The 18986-nt window shown below is 37.3% G+C and overlaps 1 protein-coding gene across 1 annotated transcript; it reads left to right on the top strand.

Annotated features, from left to right (window-relative positions):
- Window positions 1-17597: 17597 nt before the first annotated feature.
- On the top strand, window positions 17598-18266 carry LOC109687301 (olfactory receptor 52H1-like). Its single transcript, XM_020165129.2, has one exon. It carries the CDS (start codon window positions 17598-17600, stop codon window positions 18264-18266), a length of 669 nt encoding a protein of 222 aa, XP_020020718.2.
- The last annotated feature ends 720 nt before the right edge of the window (window positions 18267-18986 follow it).

Genomic DNA, 18986 nt, shown 5'->3' with positions numbered 1-18986 from the left:
CCCTATACACAGCACTTTGTAAAAAATCTGAAACAGTAAAGACCAAAGTAGAAAAGGTCTTCTCCTGCCTTCATGAATTTTACATTGGATGCAGGCGTGGATGGGGGTGCTATACTCAGTAATAATATTATGTGGCAATAAAGACGAAAAAGAGAAAACTTCTGGTTGTTGGAATGCAATCTGCATGAAACTGAGGTAGGTATCATTACATTCTAAAAGCATCACAAGTTTCTTAGTTGTTAGAACAAACTTCTCTCATATCTAAGAAATTGAAATTGAATAGCTTATTACGCCAACATGATTTTTAGTTCCTGTCTCATTAATAAAAGTGAATACAAACAAATTTTTTTATTATTCATTTATTCACATATGCATACATTGTTTGGGTCATTTCTCCCCCTGCCCCCCATCCCCACCTTCTCTCCCCATTCTTTTCTTTTTTTTTAATTTTTATTTTATTCATATGTGCATACAATATTTGGATCATTTCTCCCCCTTTCCCCCCACTCCCTCCATTACCCCCCCTTACCCCTTGCTACCCGGCAGAAACTATTCTGCCCTTATCTCTAATTTTGTTGAAGAGAGAGTATAAGCAATAATAGGAAGGACCAAGGGTTTTTGTTAGTTGAGATGAGACTAGCTATACAGGGAGTTGACATGCATTGATTTCCTGTACATGTGTGATACCTTCTAGGTTAATTCTTTTTGAACTAATCTTTTCACTAGTTCTTGGTCCCCTTCTCCCATTGGCCTCAGTTGCTTTAAAGTATCTGCTTTAGTTTCTCTATGTTGAAGGCAACAAATGCTGTCTAGTTTTTTGGGTGTCTTACCTATCCTCATATCTTCTCTTTATCATGAGTACAAACAAATTTATAAACTAGGACTGTTATTCTGTGGGTAACAAATGCCAAAATATCTGTGTGTTAATTAACAAACACCAACTTCTCATTAACCCTACAAATCTCACATCCACTAATGTGCGAAGGTTGCTGCACTCTGTAATGTCAGGCGGAGAACCATGTTACAGAGATCCTCATTTTTTAGCAGCAACTTCCAGAATAAGCATTCAGAACAAAAATACAACAGTGCATGGAAGTCTGTGTAGGAAATAGGAAATGAAGTTTCATTGCTATGTTTTTTTTGTAGGGGTACTGGGGTTTGAACTCAGCCCCTCATGATTGCTAAGCAGGCATTCTGCCACTTGAACTACCCTTTTTTGTGCTGGGTATTTTCAAGATAAGGTCTCTGGAACTATTGGCCCAGGCTGGCTTCTAACTGCAATTCTTCTGATTTCTGCTTCCTGAGTAGCTAGAGTATAGGCGTGAGTCATCAACCCTTTTTAATTCATTGATGTATAAAAATGTCCAAACAATGTCCAAACTTTTTTCCAAGGAAATGTGGAAAAATTATAGCAGGAGGATTTTGACTCAGTGAAAGATTATAGTTGGACTGCACCATCTATCAACCTCAATGTTCTTGCCAGCCTAATAGCTGCCAAGTAACATGAGTCTGACAGTTATTTTCTCTGAGAACCTTTCTTATCTGGCCTGCATAGATAAGGAGCAGGGACTGGAAATTAACTGATAGATTCCAAGGATTCAATGACATACATTGCAGAAAAAACTTGCTCAATAATTTCATATTGAAATTCTTTAATTTTAGTTTTTAGCGTTCACTAAAACAGCTGTTAATACTCAGCCTACATTGGCAGAGCTTTGCAACTGAGACTCTTCTCCACTTGAATGCATGACTAGAGGCTAGGTGCCAAGCCTTTCTGGATCATTATTTTATCCCTAGTGACTTGCTTATGGCCCAAGTATAGGACACACTCTACTAGATTAATAAGTATAAGATTGCTTTCCACAGGAAAGCTGTGGAACACATAACTGTTATTCAATGTTTTTATTCAAATATTCTTGCTGTAGTGCACTGGGGTAGGGATGACAATGTAGTGATTGTTTATCTTGGCTGGTAGAGGCCCTGGCACACACTTAAGCATTATCCCCCCAGGCTTCCTTCCTGATTGCCTCCCAGTTATGGCTCTGGAAGTTCCTTTTCTGCTTCCTTTGCTTCCTTTCACTTCAGAAAATCTGATTTTAGTTTCTCACTCAGTTTTTTTGTGAGAAATCCTTTCTGGGGACCAGGCCTCTGGCTTGTTAAGTGTATCCTATTTACAGCTGCATCCTTCCTGCCTTCGCTCTCCATTACTGATTCAAGACTGCTCCCTAACAACTTTGACCTGGGCTTTTTGTGGGAGCAAAGGGTGGCAGGCTTTGGGAGGAACAAATTGGTTGTGTTTCAAAGTTACTCTGAATTAACAAAAGGAACCAGCTTGTAGGCTGTTTGCAGAGATGACAGAAGGGAAGTGTGGAAGAACTATGACTTTTAAGAGCAATGTATTTTACTTTATTTTTTATTAAATTAAAAGCTTCAACCTGAGGGAGATTCCAGAAAATAGCAAGGAGGCTCCTTCTGGGGGCAGAGAAGACTGCAATACAGCCTACCACAGACGTAGACAGGAAAGGAAGGACAAGATAAAGGTAGAATTGTATCTTGTGAACACACAGCTGGCTCTATAGGGTGAGGGGCTCACATCAGCCCAACTCCTTCACTCCAGAGAGGATTTACCTTTAAAAGAAGGGAGACTTGACTCCCTAAAAAGAAAAGTCCAGGACCTGATGGATTCTCTGCTGAATTCTATCAGACCTTTAAAGAAGAACAAATACCAACCCTCCTTAAACTGTTCCACGAAATAGAAAGAGAAGGAAAACTGCCTAACACATTTTATGAAGCCAGTATTACACTTATCCCAAAACCAGGCAAAGAAACCTCCAAAAAGGAGAACTATAGGCCAATCTCCTTAATGAACATTGACGCAAAAATCCTCAACAAAATAATGGCAAACCGAATTCAACAACACATCAAAAAGATTATTCACCACGACCAAGTAGGCTTCATCCCAGGGATGCAGGAGTGGTTCAACATACGAAAATCAATAAACGTAATAAACCACATTAACAGAAGCAAAGACAAAAACTACTTGATCATCTCAATAGATGCAGAAAAGCCTTTGATAAGATCCAACACCATTTCATGATAAGAGCTTTAAGAAAACTAGGAATAGAAGAAAAGTACCTCAACATCATAAAAGCTATATATGACAAACCTACAGCCAGCATTATACTTAATGGAGAAAAACTGAAACCACTCCTCTAAAATCAGGAACTAGACAAGGATGCCCACTAACTCCACTCCTATTCAACATAGTACTGGAATTCCTAGCCAGAGCAATTAGGCAAGAAGAAGGAATAAAAGGAATACAAATAGGTAAAGAAACTGTCAAAATATCCCTATTTGCTGACGACATGATCCTATACCTTAAAGACCCAAAAAACTCTACTCAGAAGCTTCTAGACATCATCAATAGCTATAGCAAGGTAGCAGGATATAAAATCAACATAGAAAAATCATTAGCATTTCTATGCACTAACAATGAGCAAACCGAAAAAGAATGTATGAAAACAATTCCATTTACAATAGCCTCAAAAAAAATCAAATACCTAGGTGTAAACCTAACAAAAGATGTGAAAGACCTCTACAAGGAAAACTATACACTTCTGAAGAAAGAGATTGAGGAAGACTATAGAAAGTGGAGAGATCTCCCATGCTCATGGATTGGTAGAATCAACATAGTAAAAATGTCGATACTCCCCAAAGTAATCCACATGTTTAATGCAATTCCCATCAAAATTCCAATGACATTCATTAAAGAGATTGAAAAATCTACTGTGAAATTTATATGGAAACACAAGAGGCCAAGAATAGCCAAGGCAATACTCAGTCAAAAGAACAATGCAGGAGGTATCACAATACCTGACTTCAAACTATATTACAAAGCAATAACAATAAAAACAGCATGGTACTGGCACAAAAACAGACATGAAGACCTGTGGAACAGAATAGAGGATCCAGATATGAAGCCACACAACTATGAGCAACTTATCTTTGACAAAGGAGCTAAAAATATACGATGGAGAAATAGCAGCCTCTTCAACAAAAACTGCTGGGAAAACTGGTTAGCAGTCTGCAAAAAACTGAAACTAGATCCATGTATATCACCCTATACCAAGATTAACTCAGGTATAACTCTTAAATGCACCTTTATATCCTACTTCCTCCAACTAGGTGCTACCTCTTGAAGGATCCAAATCTCCCAAATTAATGCTACCTGTTAGGGACTGAGCATTCAACACATAAGCCTTTGGGGTACATTTCATATTCAAACTGAAGCAGGAACTTAAAAGATATTGCTGTGGATTAGAGAATAGTGTAGAGAGAGAGGTTAGGAGGTTAGTTCAAATGGGACAGTAGGATGTATGTGTAATGTGGACCTTACAGTCCATGTTGAATCTGAGCAGAGAAACTACAAGATGGATGTCTGCTTGAACAGGATCCCTGTGGCCCATGATATAAAAATAATGATGAGAGCAGACTATGCTAATTTGATGGCAGTGCCAGGGAAGCTATAAAGAAAATTCTTCCTGAAATCCAGGGAGAAGTTTAAGGAGGCTGATTAAATAAATTTGCTATGCTTTTCTCTTACTGATACAGCTTTTGTTATAAGGATGTTGACCATGGAACTTTAGAAAGGGTAAAGAAAATGTATGATGCATTTTCATCCTTAAATTATCTTCCTGGGTTCTAACATATGCAAGTCTTCACTAGAATGAGTAGAGGAATAGGTTTCTAATCTGGGAAAGTGTTAATTTGTTTAAATTTTTGCTTATGTCCTAGACTAACTTGGGATTTTGGGACCTAAGGCCGTTAGTCTCCTTGGTTCAGAGGCTTTCTGTTCTTACTTGTCTATATTCCAAGGGAGGTACATTTGTATTCAACCCTCCAGTCCCTGTATTTATTCTTGCCTATTGTGAGAACGACCTCCTGTATGGACTCTTTGTACCCATGTCTGCCTTCCTGAGCTTGGGACTGCTTCTCTTGTTTTTTGGTCTGCCTTTCATCTGTCCTATTTCTATACTTTGTGGTCCTAACCATAACTTTGTTAAAACAGTTCCAGGATATCCATGGTATTAGCTGGTGGGAACCAGTGTTGAACTCTTAGAGGAAGTACAATAATAGAGCTGATAAGAAATATTGCTGGTGGAGAAGAGAGGAGGTGTTGGGCCTATTAAATGAGAAAGCTAAGTAAAGCATAATTAGAATAGCATTGTCAGCACTCTGATCAGACAATGCAGAATACCTCATGAGTAAGAGGGAAAAATTGTTTTATTCCAGTGTTGTTCAGGAAAGCTTGCTAGGGACAGTTTGATGAGTGGGAGTTACCTAGCAGAAGAAAAACAACTAAACTGAGGACCTATAGGAGATCAAACTCAGATGGAGGAATTTTCAGAAAATAGCATTCCTCAGAGGTGAACATTAAATCGGGGTGACACAGGTGGTAAACTAAAGTTACTTTGACAGGGGAGTCTTTCCATGTTGATGTTCTCATCTGAGGCATGGTGTTAGTTAATGTAATACTTGCTTAAGACTGGTAGAGGAAATCACTATAAAGTGTCATCTCAGAATGACAAGCTTCGGGTAATGCCAATATTGCCACAGAGTCTGGTAAGGTAGAAAACCAAGAGTTTTATGTGAATTCTTAGGTGAGGAGGTATGTATTCCAGAAATGATGCCAGCAAGAGATCTAAGAGTGTGGATACTGACTACACACTCAGATAATGTGTCTTCAAGTTAGTACCAATTTGCTAACCTTTGTGGATTACAAAGAAGTGGGCATGTTTTGAATAACTCTTAAAATTATTTTCTAATATCAGAAGAGTGGAAGCTAAGAAGAAACAAACAAGTGAACAAAAATTTGCTTGAAGTTCATGGAGATGACAGAGTTAGCTGATGTTTCAACACTTTTCACTACTCTTTCCCTTACTCTTCCAACAGCTGAAAAATCCTACCTATTCCATTTTCTAATATGTCAAAAGTCAATTTATTAATCTCTTTTGCCCCATTAACTTAGGCTGCCGTGATCTACCCATGAACATATTCATTCTATCTGTGCATATATTAAGACTTAAAAAAATGATTATTTGGGCTGGAGGTGTGACTCAAAAGGTAGAGTTCCTGCCTAGCAAGCATGAAGCCTTGAGTTCAAACCCCAGTACTGACAAAATAAAAAAGTCCAAAACACAAAGAACAAGCACAATTATTTGAATGAACCAAGGAATGCTTTTAGAGCCTTACTACATAACTATAATAGCCTTTAAAATAAACATAAATGACTTTAATCTTTCTGTCTGCTGGAAATCAAATGTGTCCTAATGAATTATCTGCTCTTTAAAAGTAAGTAGATAAGCCTGGTAGTAGCTCAGAGCTAGAAGAGTACTTGTCTAGTATGTGTGAAACCCTTGGGCCAACCCCAGCAGTGTAAAAAAAAAACCAAAAAACTATTTTTTTAGTAGCATCAATTTTATATCATTGTCAAAGTTCTGTTTATTTTTAAAATATCATTATTACAAACTGTATTTTCTTTATAATTTGAAGTTTCATTTTTTTCCTTTTATCTTTATTTTAATCATCATGCTTGTATAATTCAGTTGTGTCTTTAGAGGATAGAATCCAGTAATTACATTTGCTCCATATTTTTATTTATAAAATAATTGATTTCCATCTGGATATTTAGTATACTTATATTAATTATTGATTACTTAATAAATAATTTGATTAAAATTTTGCATCTTAAGCAAACAGCTACTGTAAGTTTTCAAGTTTCTTGATTTAGTGTGGCCATTGGTGCTATTTTCTAATCTAATCTTCAGTTTTATCTTTCTGCTTACTTAATGTTGCTGCTTATCTGTTTACCTGATTCTCATACAGATTTCAGATACTCTTTTTAATACATTTTGGAGGTAGTTCTGTGATTTGATTTGCATGTATCTTTTTAACCCACATAGAACTCTATTATTTCTTGGTATCAGTATTGGATGTATTTACATTTTTTTCTACCATAAGTAGCACAATTATTTCCAAACCACTTAAGGAGATTGATTTCTTCATTGCAAATAATAATAAAAACATTACAGCTGATATTTGGGCTATATATTTTGCTCTTTGAAAACATTCATTTGCAAATCAGCAATACACTATGTGATTAATTTCATATATTTATACATTTAATCAATATATTCAAGTCAATCATTTAATTAACTGTTAGCACATAAAAGGCATGATCTTCTTTTCCATAATCATTTAAAATGCTTTAAACATTTTAATTATTTGAAAGAAACATGGGCTGGTGGGGTGGCTCAAGTGGTAGAGCACCTCCTTAGAAAGCATTAGGCTCTGAGTTCAAAGCCCAGTGCTGCCAAAAAAATATGTAATTGGAAATTATGTTACTAGCTAAATAGATATTTTGGTGGAATTTTTTTGTATTTGTGTTTGTTATTTTTGAGATAGTCTCTGTATATAGCTCAGGATGGCCTCAAATTCTTGACTTCACCATCTCAACCTCCTGTGAGTAGGTTTACAAGTATGAACCACCACCCTCAGCTTCTAGGTGAACTTTGATTAATGTTGTGTTACACATGAATAATATTTCAGTAATTATCTTTAATATTTTAGCAAAAACTTACTTTAAACAAATTATTTGAATGTATGTGAAGTTAAATATGTATGCATATAAAAGTTAAGAGGAAAGTTAAAATTTTCTTCCTACTCTACCCTGCAAATGTTCTCTTCATGAAAATCACTTGGAATATCTAATATAATGGAGCTTTAAAAATACAAATACCAGATTCCAAGATGGTGGCTAGAGGGAGGAAGCAGAAAGTGAGCCTCCTATAGTGAAATCTTGGGGAGATGCTGGAGACACACTTTGCAGGCATAATCACTGAGAAAAGGCATAACTTTGACCCCTCCACACCTCCAGCCAGCGCAGAGAATCTCCACTTCACATTAAAGGGAGTAACGAGGAGGGCCCCCGGGGCCGCCAGTGGCCAGCGCCCATATGGCTTGGGAAGACGCAGACCAGGTGAGCTTCGCGGTACTGTGGTACCCCCACAGACAAGCCTGGGCCAGAGCAGCATAGCCCCCTGGACAGACTGACCTCCACCCAGGGAAAAAAAGAGAAACTGAGTAATAAGCAATAAGAACAGTTAAGACATGCTGGAAAGAGGGTGGGGCGCCCTGAGCGCTGAAGACTGGGGGAAGGGAATCCTTGCCGGCACTGTAAATAAACAAGCCGGGAAGGACAGAGAGCCTCTGGTGGGAGCAGGGCATGCACCCAGCAACCAGGAGCAGGGAAGCTTGTGAGAGTGGCGGAGGGAGAAAAACTCCACAGGAGAGGAAGGAAGACCCACTCCCCACGTGAACTGTAAATAAACATGGCGGCTGGCAGGAGCAGCAGCACCGCCCGGTAATCAGAAGCAGGAAAGCTTCTGAAAGTGGCAGTGGGAGGAAAACTGCACAGGAGAGGGGGGAAGACCCACCTCCCACATGAACTGTAAATAAACACGCAGGCCTGACAACGCGGGGGCAGTGTCACCTTTCCCAGTGCTTGGAAAGGGGAAAGCCTGTAGCAGAGGCTCCCGCACAGGAGAACTCTGAACAAACAAAGCCTGTGGGACAAGGTGAGTGCTAAGTTCACCCCAGAGATCTGCATAAATAATGCCGCCAGCTACAGCAGGCTGAGAGCAGCAGGCAGGCAAGCCACAGTTGCAGATACCACTCTCAGAACTGTCTCCAGACTCTTTTTTTTCTTTTTCTCCCTACCTTTGATGAGAGAACAACCGAATTACACCTGCAAGCTGAAAAACTTACTGAAACTGTATTGCATTTGAATTTGGGACACTTGGTGGGGCTTTGTGTGTGTGTGTGTGTGTGTGTGTGTGTGTGTGTGTAGTTTTGTTCTACTATATGCATCCCCTTTGATGAGACAACTACAGAACAACATCTGAGGTACCAACTCCAGGACTGGAGATTGAGATGGCCACCCAAATTATTAAGACTGAAACTGCATTGCATATAAACTTGGAAGTTTTTTTTTTTTAATTTTCTATTTTCCATTTTATTTTAATTCATTTTATATATAGATAGTTCTTTCATTTAGTTTTTTTTTTTATCTTTGATTTTCAATCCTCTCTCTGTCTCTCTAATGTCTGTTCAGCTTACTGTCCATTAGTACACTAAAGCTCCCTGTTTATACCTTTGAAACTTTCTAGTCTGATACCTTGTTCTGCTTTCTCCCTCTTGTCTGTATATTTGTTTTCCCCTTTTCTTTAACTTCTTGCTTTCCATCTCAGCTCACCCTTCCATTCTAAATATTACCATTGTTATTATTACAAGCTAGAAAATACTTAATTGCACACAGTACAGGGACAGTAACAACACCAAAGACAATGACGGTAAGACAGAAAAAACAGGGAAACCAGTTTCCCCACAGCAAAAAATTAGTATAGGAACCAGAGGGGAATGAAGAGAACAGAAACTCAGATCCAGACTCCAATAAAATGAAGATAAACTATGCCAAAGGACCCAATAAAGCCCACAAGAATAATTTAAAAGAAGACATACTACAAGTACTCAATGAGAATATTAGAGATGATACTGGATAGGGTCAACCAAAATGTACAGGAGACACTCAAGAAATTCCAAGACAACAAAAATAGAGAATTTGAAAAAGCAAAAGAAGAAATAAAGGAAACCATAGAAGCACTGTATAAACACCAAAGTGAAAGAGAGAACACAATGAATAAATGGATAAATGAACTCAGGACAAAAATAGACAACATTAAAGAGGAAAACTGCCAGGATATGGAAAACCTCAGAAAAAAGAATGAAACAGAACTGCAAAACAAAACAGAAGGCCAATCCAGCAGAATAGAACAAACAGAAGACAGAATCTCAGAACTTGAAGATGAAATGGTAATTAAAGGAAAAACCGAAGAACTATTAATTAAACAACTCAAGACCTGTGAAAAGAAAATGCAAGTACTCACCGACTCCATCAAAAGACCAAACTTGAGAATCATGGGCATCGAAGAAGGAGAAGAGGTGCAAGCGAAGGGAATGCATAATCTATTCAACAAAATAATAACGGAAAATTTCCCAAATCTAGAGAAAGATATTCCCATACAGATGCAAGAGGCCTCCAGGACACCAAACAGACCAGATCAAAATAGAACTACTCCATGACATATCATTAAAACAACAAGTTCAGAAACTAAGGAAAGAATATTGAAGGCTGTAAGAGAGAAAAAAACAAGTAACATACAAAGGTAAACCCATCAAAATCACAGCAGACTTCTCAACAGAAACATTAAAAGCAAGAAGAGCATGGGGTGAGATCTTCCAGGCACTGAATGAAAATAACTTCAACCCCAGAATACTCTACCCAGCAAAACTATCATTCAAAATAGATGGAGCAATAAAAGTCTTCCATGATAAGCAGAAACTAAAACAATATGTGACCACAAAGCCACCATTACAAAAGATTCTGCAAGGAATTCTGCACACAGAAAGTGACACCCAACTTAACCATGAAAAGACAGGCAGCACCAAACCACAGGATAAGAAAAAGCAAGACAGTAGAGAGTAACCTCAACTTAGGTACACACAATCAAACCTTCAAACAACTAAGACAACTAACTAAATGGCAGGAATCACCACATACCTATCAGTACTAACGCTTAATGTTAATGGACTTAATTCACCCATCAAAAGACACCGTTTGACAAAATGGATTAAAAAAGAAGATCCAACAATTTGTTGCTTACAGGAGACTCATCTCACCGACAGAAATAAGCATATGCTTAGGATGAAAGGCTGGAAGAAGATTTACCAAGCCAATGGCTCCCAAAAACAGGCAGGAGTAGCAATACTTATCTCTGACAAAGCAGACTTCAAACCTACATTGATCAAACAAGATAAAGAAGGACATTCCATACTAATAAAAGGGGAAATAGACCAAAAGGAAATAATAATCATCAATCTGTATGCACCCAATGTCAACTCACCCAATTTGATCAAACATACCCTGAAAGACCTAAAAGCATATATAAACGCCAACACAGTGGTTGTGGGAGACTTTAACACTCCATTATCATCAATAGATAGGTCATCCAAACAAAAAATCAATGAAGAAATCCAAGATCTAAAACATGCAATAGATCAAATGGACCTAGTTGATGTCTACAGACATTTCATCCAACTTCTACACAATATACATTCTTCTCAGCAGCCCGTGGAACCTTCTCCAAAATAGATCATATCCTAGGGCACAAAGCAAGCCTCAGCAAATATAAGAAAATAGAAATAATACCATGCATACTATCTGATCACAATGCAGTAAAAGTAGAACTCAACAACAAAAGTAAAGACAAAAAACATGCAAACAGCTGGAAACTAAATAACTCATTACTTAATGAAGAATGGATCATCGATGAAATAAAAGAGGAAATTTAAAAGTTCCTGGAAGTCAATGAAAATGAAAACACAACCTACCGGAACCTATGGGACACAGCTAAGGCAGTCCTGAGAGGAAAGTTTATAGCCATGAGTGCATATATTAAAAAGATTGAAAGATCCCAAATCAATGACCTAATGATACATCTCAAATTCCTAGAAAAACAAGAACAAACAAATCCCAAAACAAATAGAAGGAGAGAAATATAAAAATAACAGCTGAAATCAATGAAATAGAAACCAAAAAAACCATACAAAGAATTAATGAGACAAAAAGTTGGTTCTTTGAAAAAATAAACAAGATCGATAGACCCCTGGCAAACCTGACTAAAATGAGGAGAGAAAAAATCCAAATTAGTAGAATTAGGAATGCAAAAGGAGAGATAACAACAAACACCATGGAAGTCCAGGAAATCATCAGAGACTACTTCGAGAACCTATATTCAAATGAATTTGAAAATCTTAAAGAAATGGACAGATTTCTAGATACATATGATCATCCAAAACTGAACCAAGAGGAAATTAATCACCTGAATAGACCTATAACACAAAATGAAATTGAAGCAGCAATCAAGAGTCTCCCCAAAAAAGAAAAGTCCAGGACCTGATGGATTCTCTGCTGAATTCTATCAGACCTTTAAAGAAGAACTGATACCAACCCTCCTTAAACTGTTCCACGAAATACAAAGGGAAGGAAAACTGCCAAACACATTTTATGAAGCCAGTATTACACTTATCCCAAAACCAGGCAAAGACACCTCCAAAAAGGAGAACTATAGGCCAATCTCCTTAATGAACATTGATGCAAAAATCCTCAACAAAATAATGGCAAACCGAATTCAACAACACATCAAAAAGATTATTCACCACGACCAAGTAGGCTTCATCCCAGGGATGCCGGAGTGGTTCAACATATGAAAATCAATAAACGTAATAAACCACATTAACAGAAGCAAAGACAAAAACCACTTGATCATCTCAATAGATGCAGAAAAAGCCTTTGATAAGATCCAACATCATTTCATGATAAAAGCTCTAAGAAAACTAGGAATAGAAGGAAAGTTCCTCAACATTATAAAAGCTATATATGACAAACCTACAGCCAGCATTATACTTAATGGAGAAAAACTGAAACCATTCCCTCTAAAATCAGGAACCAGACAAGGATGCCCACTATCTCCACTCCTATTCAACATAGTACTGGAATTCCTAGCCAGAGCAATTAGGCAAGAAGAAGGAATAAAAGGAATACAAATAGGTAAAGAAACTGTCAAAATATCCCTATTTGCAGACGACATGATCCTATACCTTAAAGACCCAAAAAACTCTACTCAGAAGCTTCTAGACATCATCAATAGCTATAGCAAGGTAGCAGGATATAAAATCAACATAGAAAAATCATTAGCATTTCTATACACTAACAATGAGCAAACTGAGAAAGAATATATGAAAACAATTCCATTTACAATAGCCTCAAAAAAAAATCAAATACCTAGGTGTAAACCTAACAAAAGATGTGAAAGACCTCTACAAGGAAAACTATACACTTCTGAGGAAAGAGATAGAGGAAGACTGTAGAAAGTGGAGAGATCTCCCATGCTCATGGATTGGTAGAATCAACATAGTAAAAATGTCGATACTCCCAAAAGTAATCTACACGTTTAATGCAATTCCCATCAAAATTCCAACGACATTCATTAAAGAGATTGAAAAATCTACTGTTAAATTTATATGGAAACACAAGAGGCCAAGAATAGCCAAGGCAATACTCAGTCAAAAGAACAATGCAGGAGGTATCACAATACCTGACTTCAAGCTATATTACAAAGCAATAAAAATAAAAACAGCATGGTACTGGCACAAAAACAGATATGAAGACCAGTGGAACAGAATACAAGACCCAGATATGAAGCCACACAACTATAACCAACTTGTCTTTGACAAAGGAGCTAAAAATATACGATGGAGAAATAGCAGCCTCTTCAACAAAAACTGCTGGGAAAACTGGTTAGCAGTCTGCAAAAAACTGAAACTAGATCCATGTATATCACCCTATACCAAGATTAACTCAAAATGTTTCAAGGCTCTTAATATCAGACCCCAAACTCTTAAGTTGATACAGGAAAGAGTAGGAAATACTCTGGAGTTAGTAGGTATAGGTAAGAACTTTCTCAATGGAACCCCAGCAGCACAGCAACTAAGAGATAGCATAGATAAATGGGACCTCATAAAGCTAAAAAGCTTCTGTTCATCAAACGAAATGGTCTCTAAACTGAAGAGAACACCCGCAGAGTGGGAGAAAATACTTGCCAACTATACATCAGACAAAGGACTGATAACCAGAATATATAGGGAACTTAAAAAACTAAATTCTCCCAAAACTAATGAACCAATAAAGAAATGGGCACATGAACTAAACAGAACTTTCTCAAAAGAAGAAATTCAAATGGCCAAAAAACACATGAAAAAATGCTCACCATCTCTAGCAATAAAGGAAATGCAAATTAAAACCACGCTAAGATTCCACCTCACCCCTGTTAGAATAGCCATCATCAGCAACACCACCTGTTGTGGCGAGGATGTGGGGAAAAAGGAACCCTCTTACACTGTTGGTGGGAATGTAGACTAGTACAACCACTCTGGAAAAAAAATTTGGAGGCTACTTAAAAAGCTAAACATTGATCTACCATTTGATCCAGCAATACCACTCTTGGGGATATACCCAAAAGACTGTGATACAGGTTACTCCAGAGGCACCTGCACACCCATGTTTATTGCAGCACTATTCACAATAGCCAAGTTATGGAAACAGCCAAGATGCCCCACCACTGATGAATGGATTAAGAAAATGTTGTATTTATACACAATGGATTTTATGCAGCCTTGAAGAAGAACGAAACATTATCATTTGCTGGTAAATGGATGGAATTGGAGAACATCATTCTGAGTGAGGTTAGCCTGGCCCAAAAGACCAAAAATTGTATGTTCTCCTCTTATGTGGACATTAGATCAAGGGCAAACACAACAAGGGGATTGTACTTTGAGCACATGATAAAAGCGAGAGCACACAAGGGAGGGGTGAGGATAGGTAAGACACCTAAAAAACTAGCTAGCATTTGTTGCCCTTAAAGCAGAGAAACTATAGCAGATACCTTAAAAGCAACTGAGGCCAATAGGAAAAGGGGAACAGGTACTAGAGAAAAGGTTAGATTAAAAAGAATTAACCTAGAAGGTAACACCCACGCATAGGAAATCAATGTGAGTCAACTCCCTGTATAGCTATCCTTATCTCAACCAGCAAAACCCCTTGTTCCTTCCTATTATTGCTTATACTCTCTCTACAACAAAATTAGAAATAAGGGCAAAATAGTTTCTGCTGGGTATTGGGGGGGGGAGAGGGAGGGGGCGGAGTGGGTGGTAAGGGAGGGGGTGTAGGCAGGGGGGAGAAATGACCCAAGCCTTTTTGTATGCACATATGAATAATAAAAGAAAAAGGAAAAAAAAAGAAAAATAAATACAAATACCAAATCTAAACTAATAATACTAACATCATGCTATAATTTTCTGGGGTTTTTTTTTCTTTTCTTTTTCTTTCTTTTTTTGGCAGAACTATAGGGTGAACTCAAGGCTTTGTGCTTGCAATGCAGTGGTGCTCTACCACTTGAGCGACTCTCCCACTTCATAATTTTTCTTTTCTTACTTAACAAATATATTTTGGCATTTAACTCTCATACATGAAGCTTTACTTCATTCTTTTCAAGGTGTGCATACTCTTCCATTATATATACACTCTATAAATAATAAAGTCTTTCTTCTGTTAAGATTTGAATAGGTGACAGAATGTCATTTTTCATTTACCACATTAAAATATCATATTATATATGTTGCAGCAGTTGGTATCCTTATGTCTCTTTTATTTTCATTCCTGTATCTTTATAACATTTCTGTATTTGGAGCTGCTAGGGCAGTGGATATGTTTGTTTTGTTTTGATCCATATTGCCAAACTAATTTCTAAGATTCTTTGACAGCAAATCCTTCTAAAATAGATACTATAGGGCCTTATCTGTCTTTTAAAGTCTTTGCTGATTTGAAGTACTTCATTCATGGCAAATTTAATTATATAAGATATTGAGAATTTTCTAAATTTTTTATATGAGGTAGTTGTTCATATCCATTGAAAAGTTTTATTCTGAATCAAAGTGATCTGTAAGAATATTTTAAGTAAATATTAATAGTTATGGATCTTTCTTTGTAATAATCTTTAATTAATATACTTTTGAGTTATTTTTTCTCTGTCATAGTTGGATCTTCCAATTTCCATTTCGTGATTTTTTCTCTCCTTAGATACCATCTGGGTGTGAGGAATGTGGGAAGCATAGATTATACACAACTTTGTGATACTGAACAGGAAAACTTGGATACTGTGTTCTGAACTCCTATTGAACCTTCTGTTTGTATTGGCCTTTTGCTGTAACAACTGGAAATGAAATGGACTTTACCTCGAATTGAGAACAGATGAAAAACACTGCTCACTTTTAGCCTTGCTGCTTCTTCCTATTAGGAAGTGATAGGCTTTCCACTTTCTCTTTCTTTCTAGAAGGAATATAACTTAAATTATATCTTCCTTTTTCCAGGAATAGTAATCTATTTCCAGGGTCAACCTTAACAACAGATAAACCACAGAAGATATTATAAAAATGTTTTTTTTTTGAAAAATCATTTCTGACTCTTTTCTCAACTATTAATTGCTAAAGGAAAATGGATATATTTGAGTAAGTACATCATGTAGAGTCTTGGTAAGAGTTGATGTTATGTAGGATAGAACAATCAGTATAGGGGTAGTAATGACAGGATGTAACAGATACTTAGAGAGTGAATACTTGTATAGGAAAATTGTTTAGTGGATGTGGAAAAGGTTTGTATATGAGGAAGATATTATTAAGGAAGAATTAAGGTTTCTAGATGGAGAAATTGATTGTGTTGACCTATCATTTGCTGAGCTGGAAACATCATAAAAGGAACACAGTTGATGTAATATAAAATAGATGGGAAAGTTTGGAATATGTTGAGTTGGATGAAACTGTGGCTTTTCTAAGTGAAGATCATAGGCTTAAGGATAACCAATTCCAAAATGAAGAAGAGACAACAGTCTTTAAAATCATAAATATCAGAATGTTGAACATAGGAATCACCTTTACAATCACAATGTTTGTGTAAATAATCCAGGTGGAGGTTGTCCACCAAGAAAGCAGTATGTGAGGATAAAACTGCAGCATTCCAATACTCCAGGGAGAGATAAAAAGAAAAATAAGTGTCACTGAAGCTAGACAAAAAGAGTTGCATATTATGTCACAAAACAGAAGAGTTTTGGAAGAAAAACTCAAGTGTTTCAATGAAGTCTTATAAGAATGAGTCAAAAATAGATCTGACGGGAACAAGAACACATTATATACTGTACCCTAGGAAAAAACTTAACCCTTAAATTTTAAGGAGGAATGTTCTTTGCCTTCTCTTTATGTTGATGAACTCTTCCATAGCATTAAGGAGAATCAGGGCAGATGTTTCATTGTGGAGGGAGAGGCAAGGAAGAAGAGATACTGCATGGTCTCCTTAGGTTTTAGATGTTCATCTTGCCTTTATTAAGTCCCTTGTTCCCTGTAGAGTAGTTATTCCAGTTCTCCAGGGCTGGAATTTCACATTGAATTTCACTCCAAATCTCTCAGTAGTGGATATCTACCTAACTTTCTATCTTTTTTTTGATGTTAGTACTGGGGATTGAATCCAGGCATTCTGGCATGACAGGTAAGTTCTTTACTGTTGAGCTGCATGGCCAAGCTCCATCGTTGCCTGATATTATTTTATGCATACATTTTCTTAGAAATTTCCTGGGTTGCTGACACATAGGTAGGACTGATTTCAGTTATATAGCTTATGTCTCAAGGAAAATATTTTAAATACCATAATTTTAAATGAACTGAACATTTCTCAGATATTTATTAGTAAAGAGAACAAGGACAATTGATCATTTCCTAGAACTAAAGTGAGGGATGACATGGGAGAATCTGCACAACATTGTAACAATCAGTCATAAAATTTTTATTTTCAGTCAATGTGACTCATCCAATCCATGTCCATAATGGCCTCATTCAACTTGAGCAGCCTCAATGCAGGCTTCTTCATCCTACTGGGAATCCCAGGGCTGGAGCAGTTCCACATCTGGATCGGGTTTCCCTTCATTAGCTACCTTGCAGCCCTTGCAGGAATTGGTGTTCTTCTTTACCTTATTTTCAAGGAGCACAGCCTCCATGAGCCCATGTTCTTTTTCCTCTCCATGCTGGCTGCTACAGATCTCATCCTATCTAATACATGTGTACCAAAAACATTCAGCATCTTCTGCTTGGGTCCTCAGGAAATCTCATTTCCTGGATGTCTTATTCAGATGTTTTTTCTCCACTACAGCTTTGCCATGGATTCTGCTATCTTGATTGTCATGGCATTTGATCGCTATGTTGTTATTTGCTTCCCCCTAAGATATACCACCATTCTTACCCATCAGACTATTACTAAGATTGTGATGGGTATCATCAGTAGGAGCTTTTGTATCATCTTCCCTTGTGTGTTTCTATTAAAGCGACTGCCTTTCTGCCAAACACTCATCATTCCCCACACGAACTGTGAACACATAGGGGTTGCCAGGCTTGCCTGTGCTGACATCTCCATTAACATCTGGTATGGCCTTGTTGTACCTATCATGACTGTCACATCAGATCTGATCCTCAAAAACACAGGTGTGTAGGTGGCACACACCCATGGATCCCAGCACTTAGAGTGGCTGAGGGCTCTTGAGAAGGCTTGGGCTGACACATGTCTTACTTGTAATATGAAAGAAAAAAAAAATGAGGCTCAGCATTCAGGAGCCTGGACAGGGTGGTTGGTTCTGCATCTCATGCCTTGGGCTTACAAACTCAACTGAAAAATCCCTGATAACCTTATAAAAGAGGGAGAAAAACATGAATCTGAATCTTTAAGTCAATGATTTTCTAACTCTTCTTTCTTACTTGTAGTGGCTATCAAAGTCACCTGAAAGACTTGGTAAAAATGCAAAATCTAGGCTCGATCTTATTTTCGTAGACTGCTATATTTTTTTTTTTGTACTGGAGGTTGAACTTAGGGTCTCATAAATGCTAGGCAGGAGCTCTACCACTTGAGCTATACTTCCAAACCTCTTTGCTTTAGTTATTTTTCAGATAGGGACATGCTCATAGCTGGGGTTAGCCTTGGACTGTGATCCTCTTACTTGTGCTTCTGCATAGCTGGGCTAACAGATATGAACCACCATACCAATCTTATTTGTGGAGTGACATCTTGCTTACTTTTTGCCATATAAGAAAAGTCCTGCTCTTGAAAATCTCATAAACTTGGTTCTTATCATTTTCTGACTTTAAAAGTAACACAGCTCTTTATGCCCCACATAGTGCTTCCTGACAAACTGTAGTCATTTCATCTAAAACTCTCA

This window comes from Castor canadensis, chromosome 1 (assembly GCF_047511655.1).
Source record: "Castor canadensis chromosome 1, mCasCan1.hap1v2, whole genome shotgun sequence".
Taxonomy (NCBI): domain Eukaryota; kingdom Metazoa; phylum Chordata; class Mammalia; order Rodentia; family Castoridae; genus Castor; species Castor canadensis.
Note: the sequence above shows the minus strand (reverse complement) of the source record. Positions and strands in the feature narration are given on the sequence as shown.

Coding starts and splice junctions, on each gene's coding strand:
- LOC109687301 (XM_020165129.2), top strand. CDS start 17,598: ATGTCCATAATGGCCTCATTCAACTTGAGCAGCCTCAATGCAGGCTTC.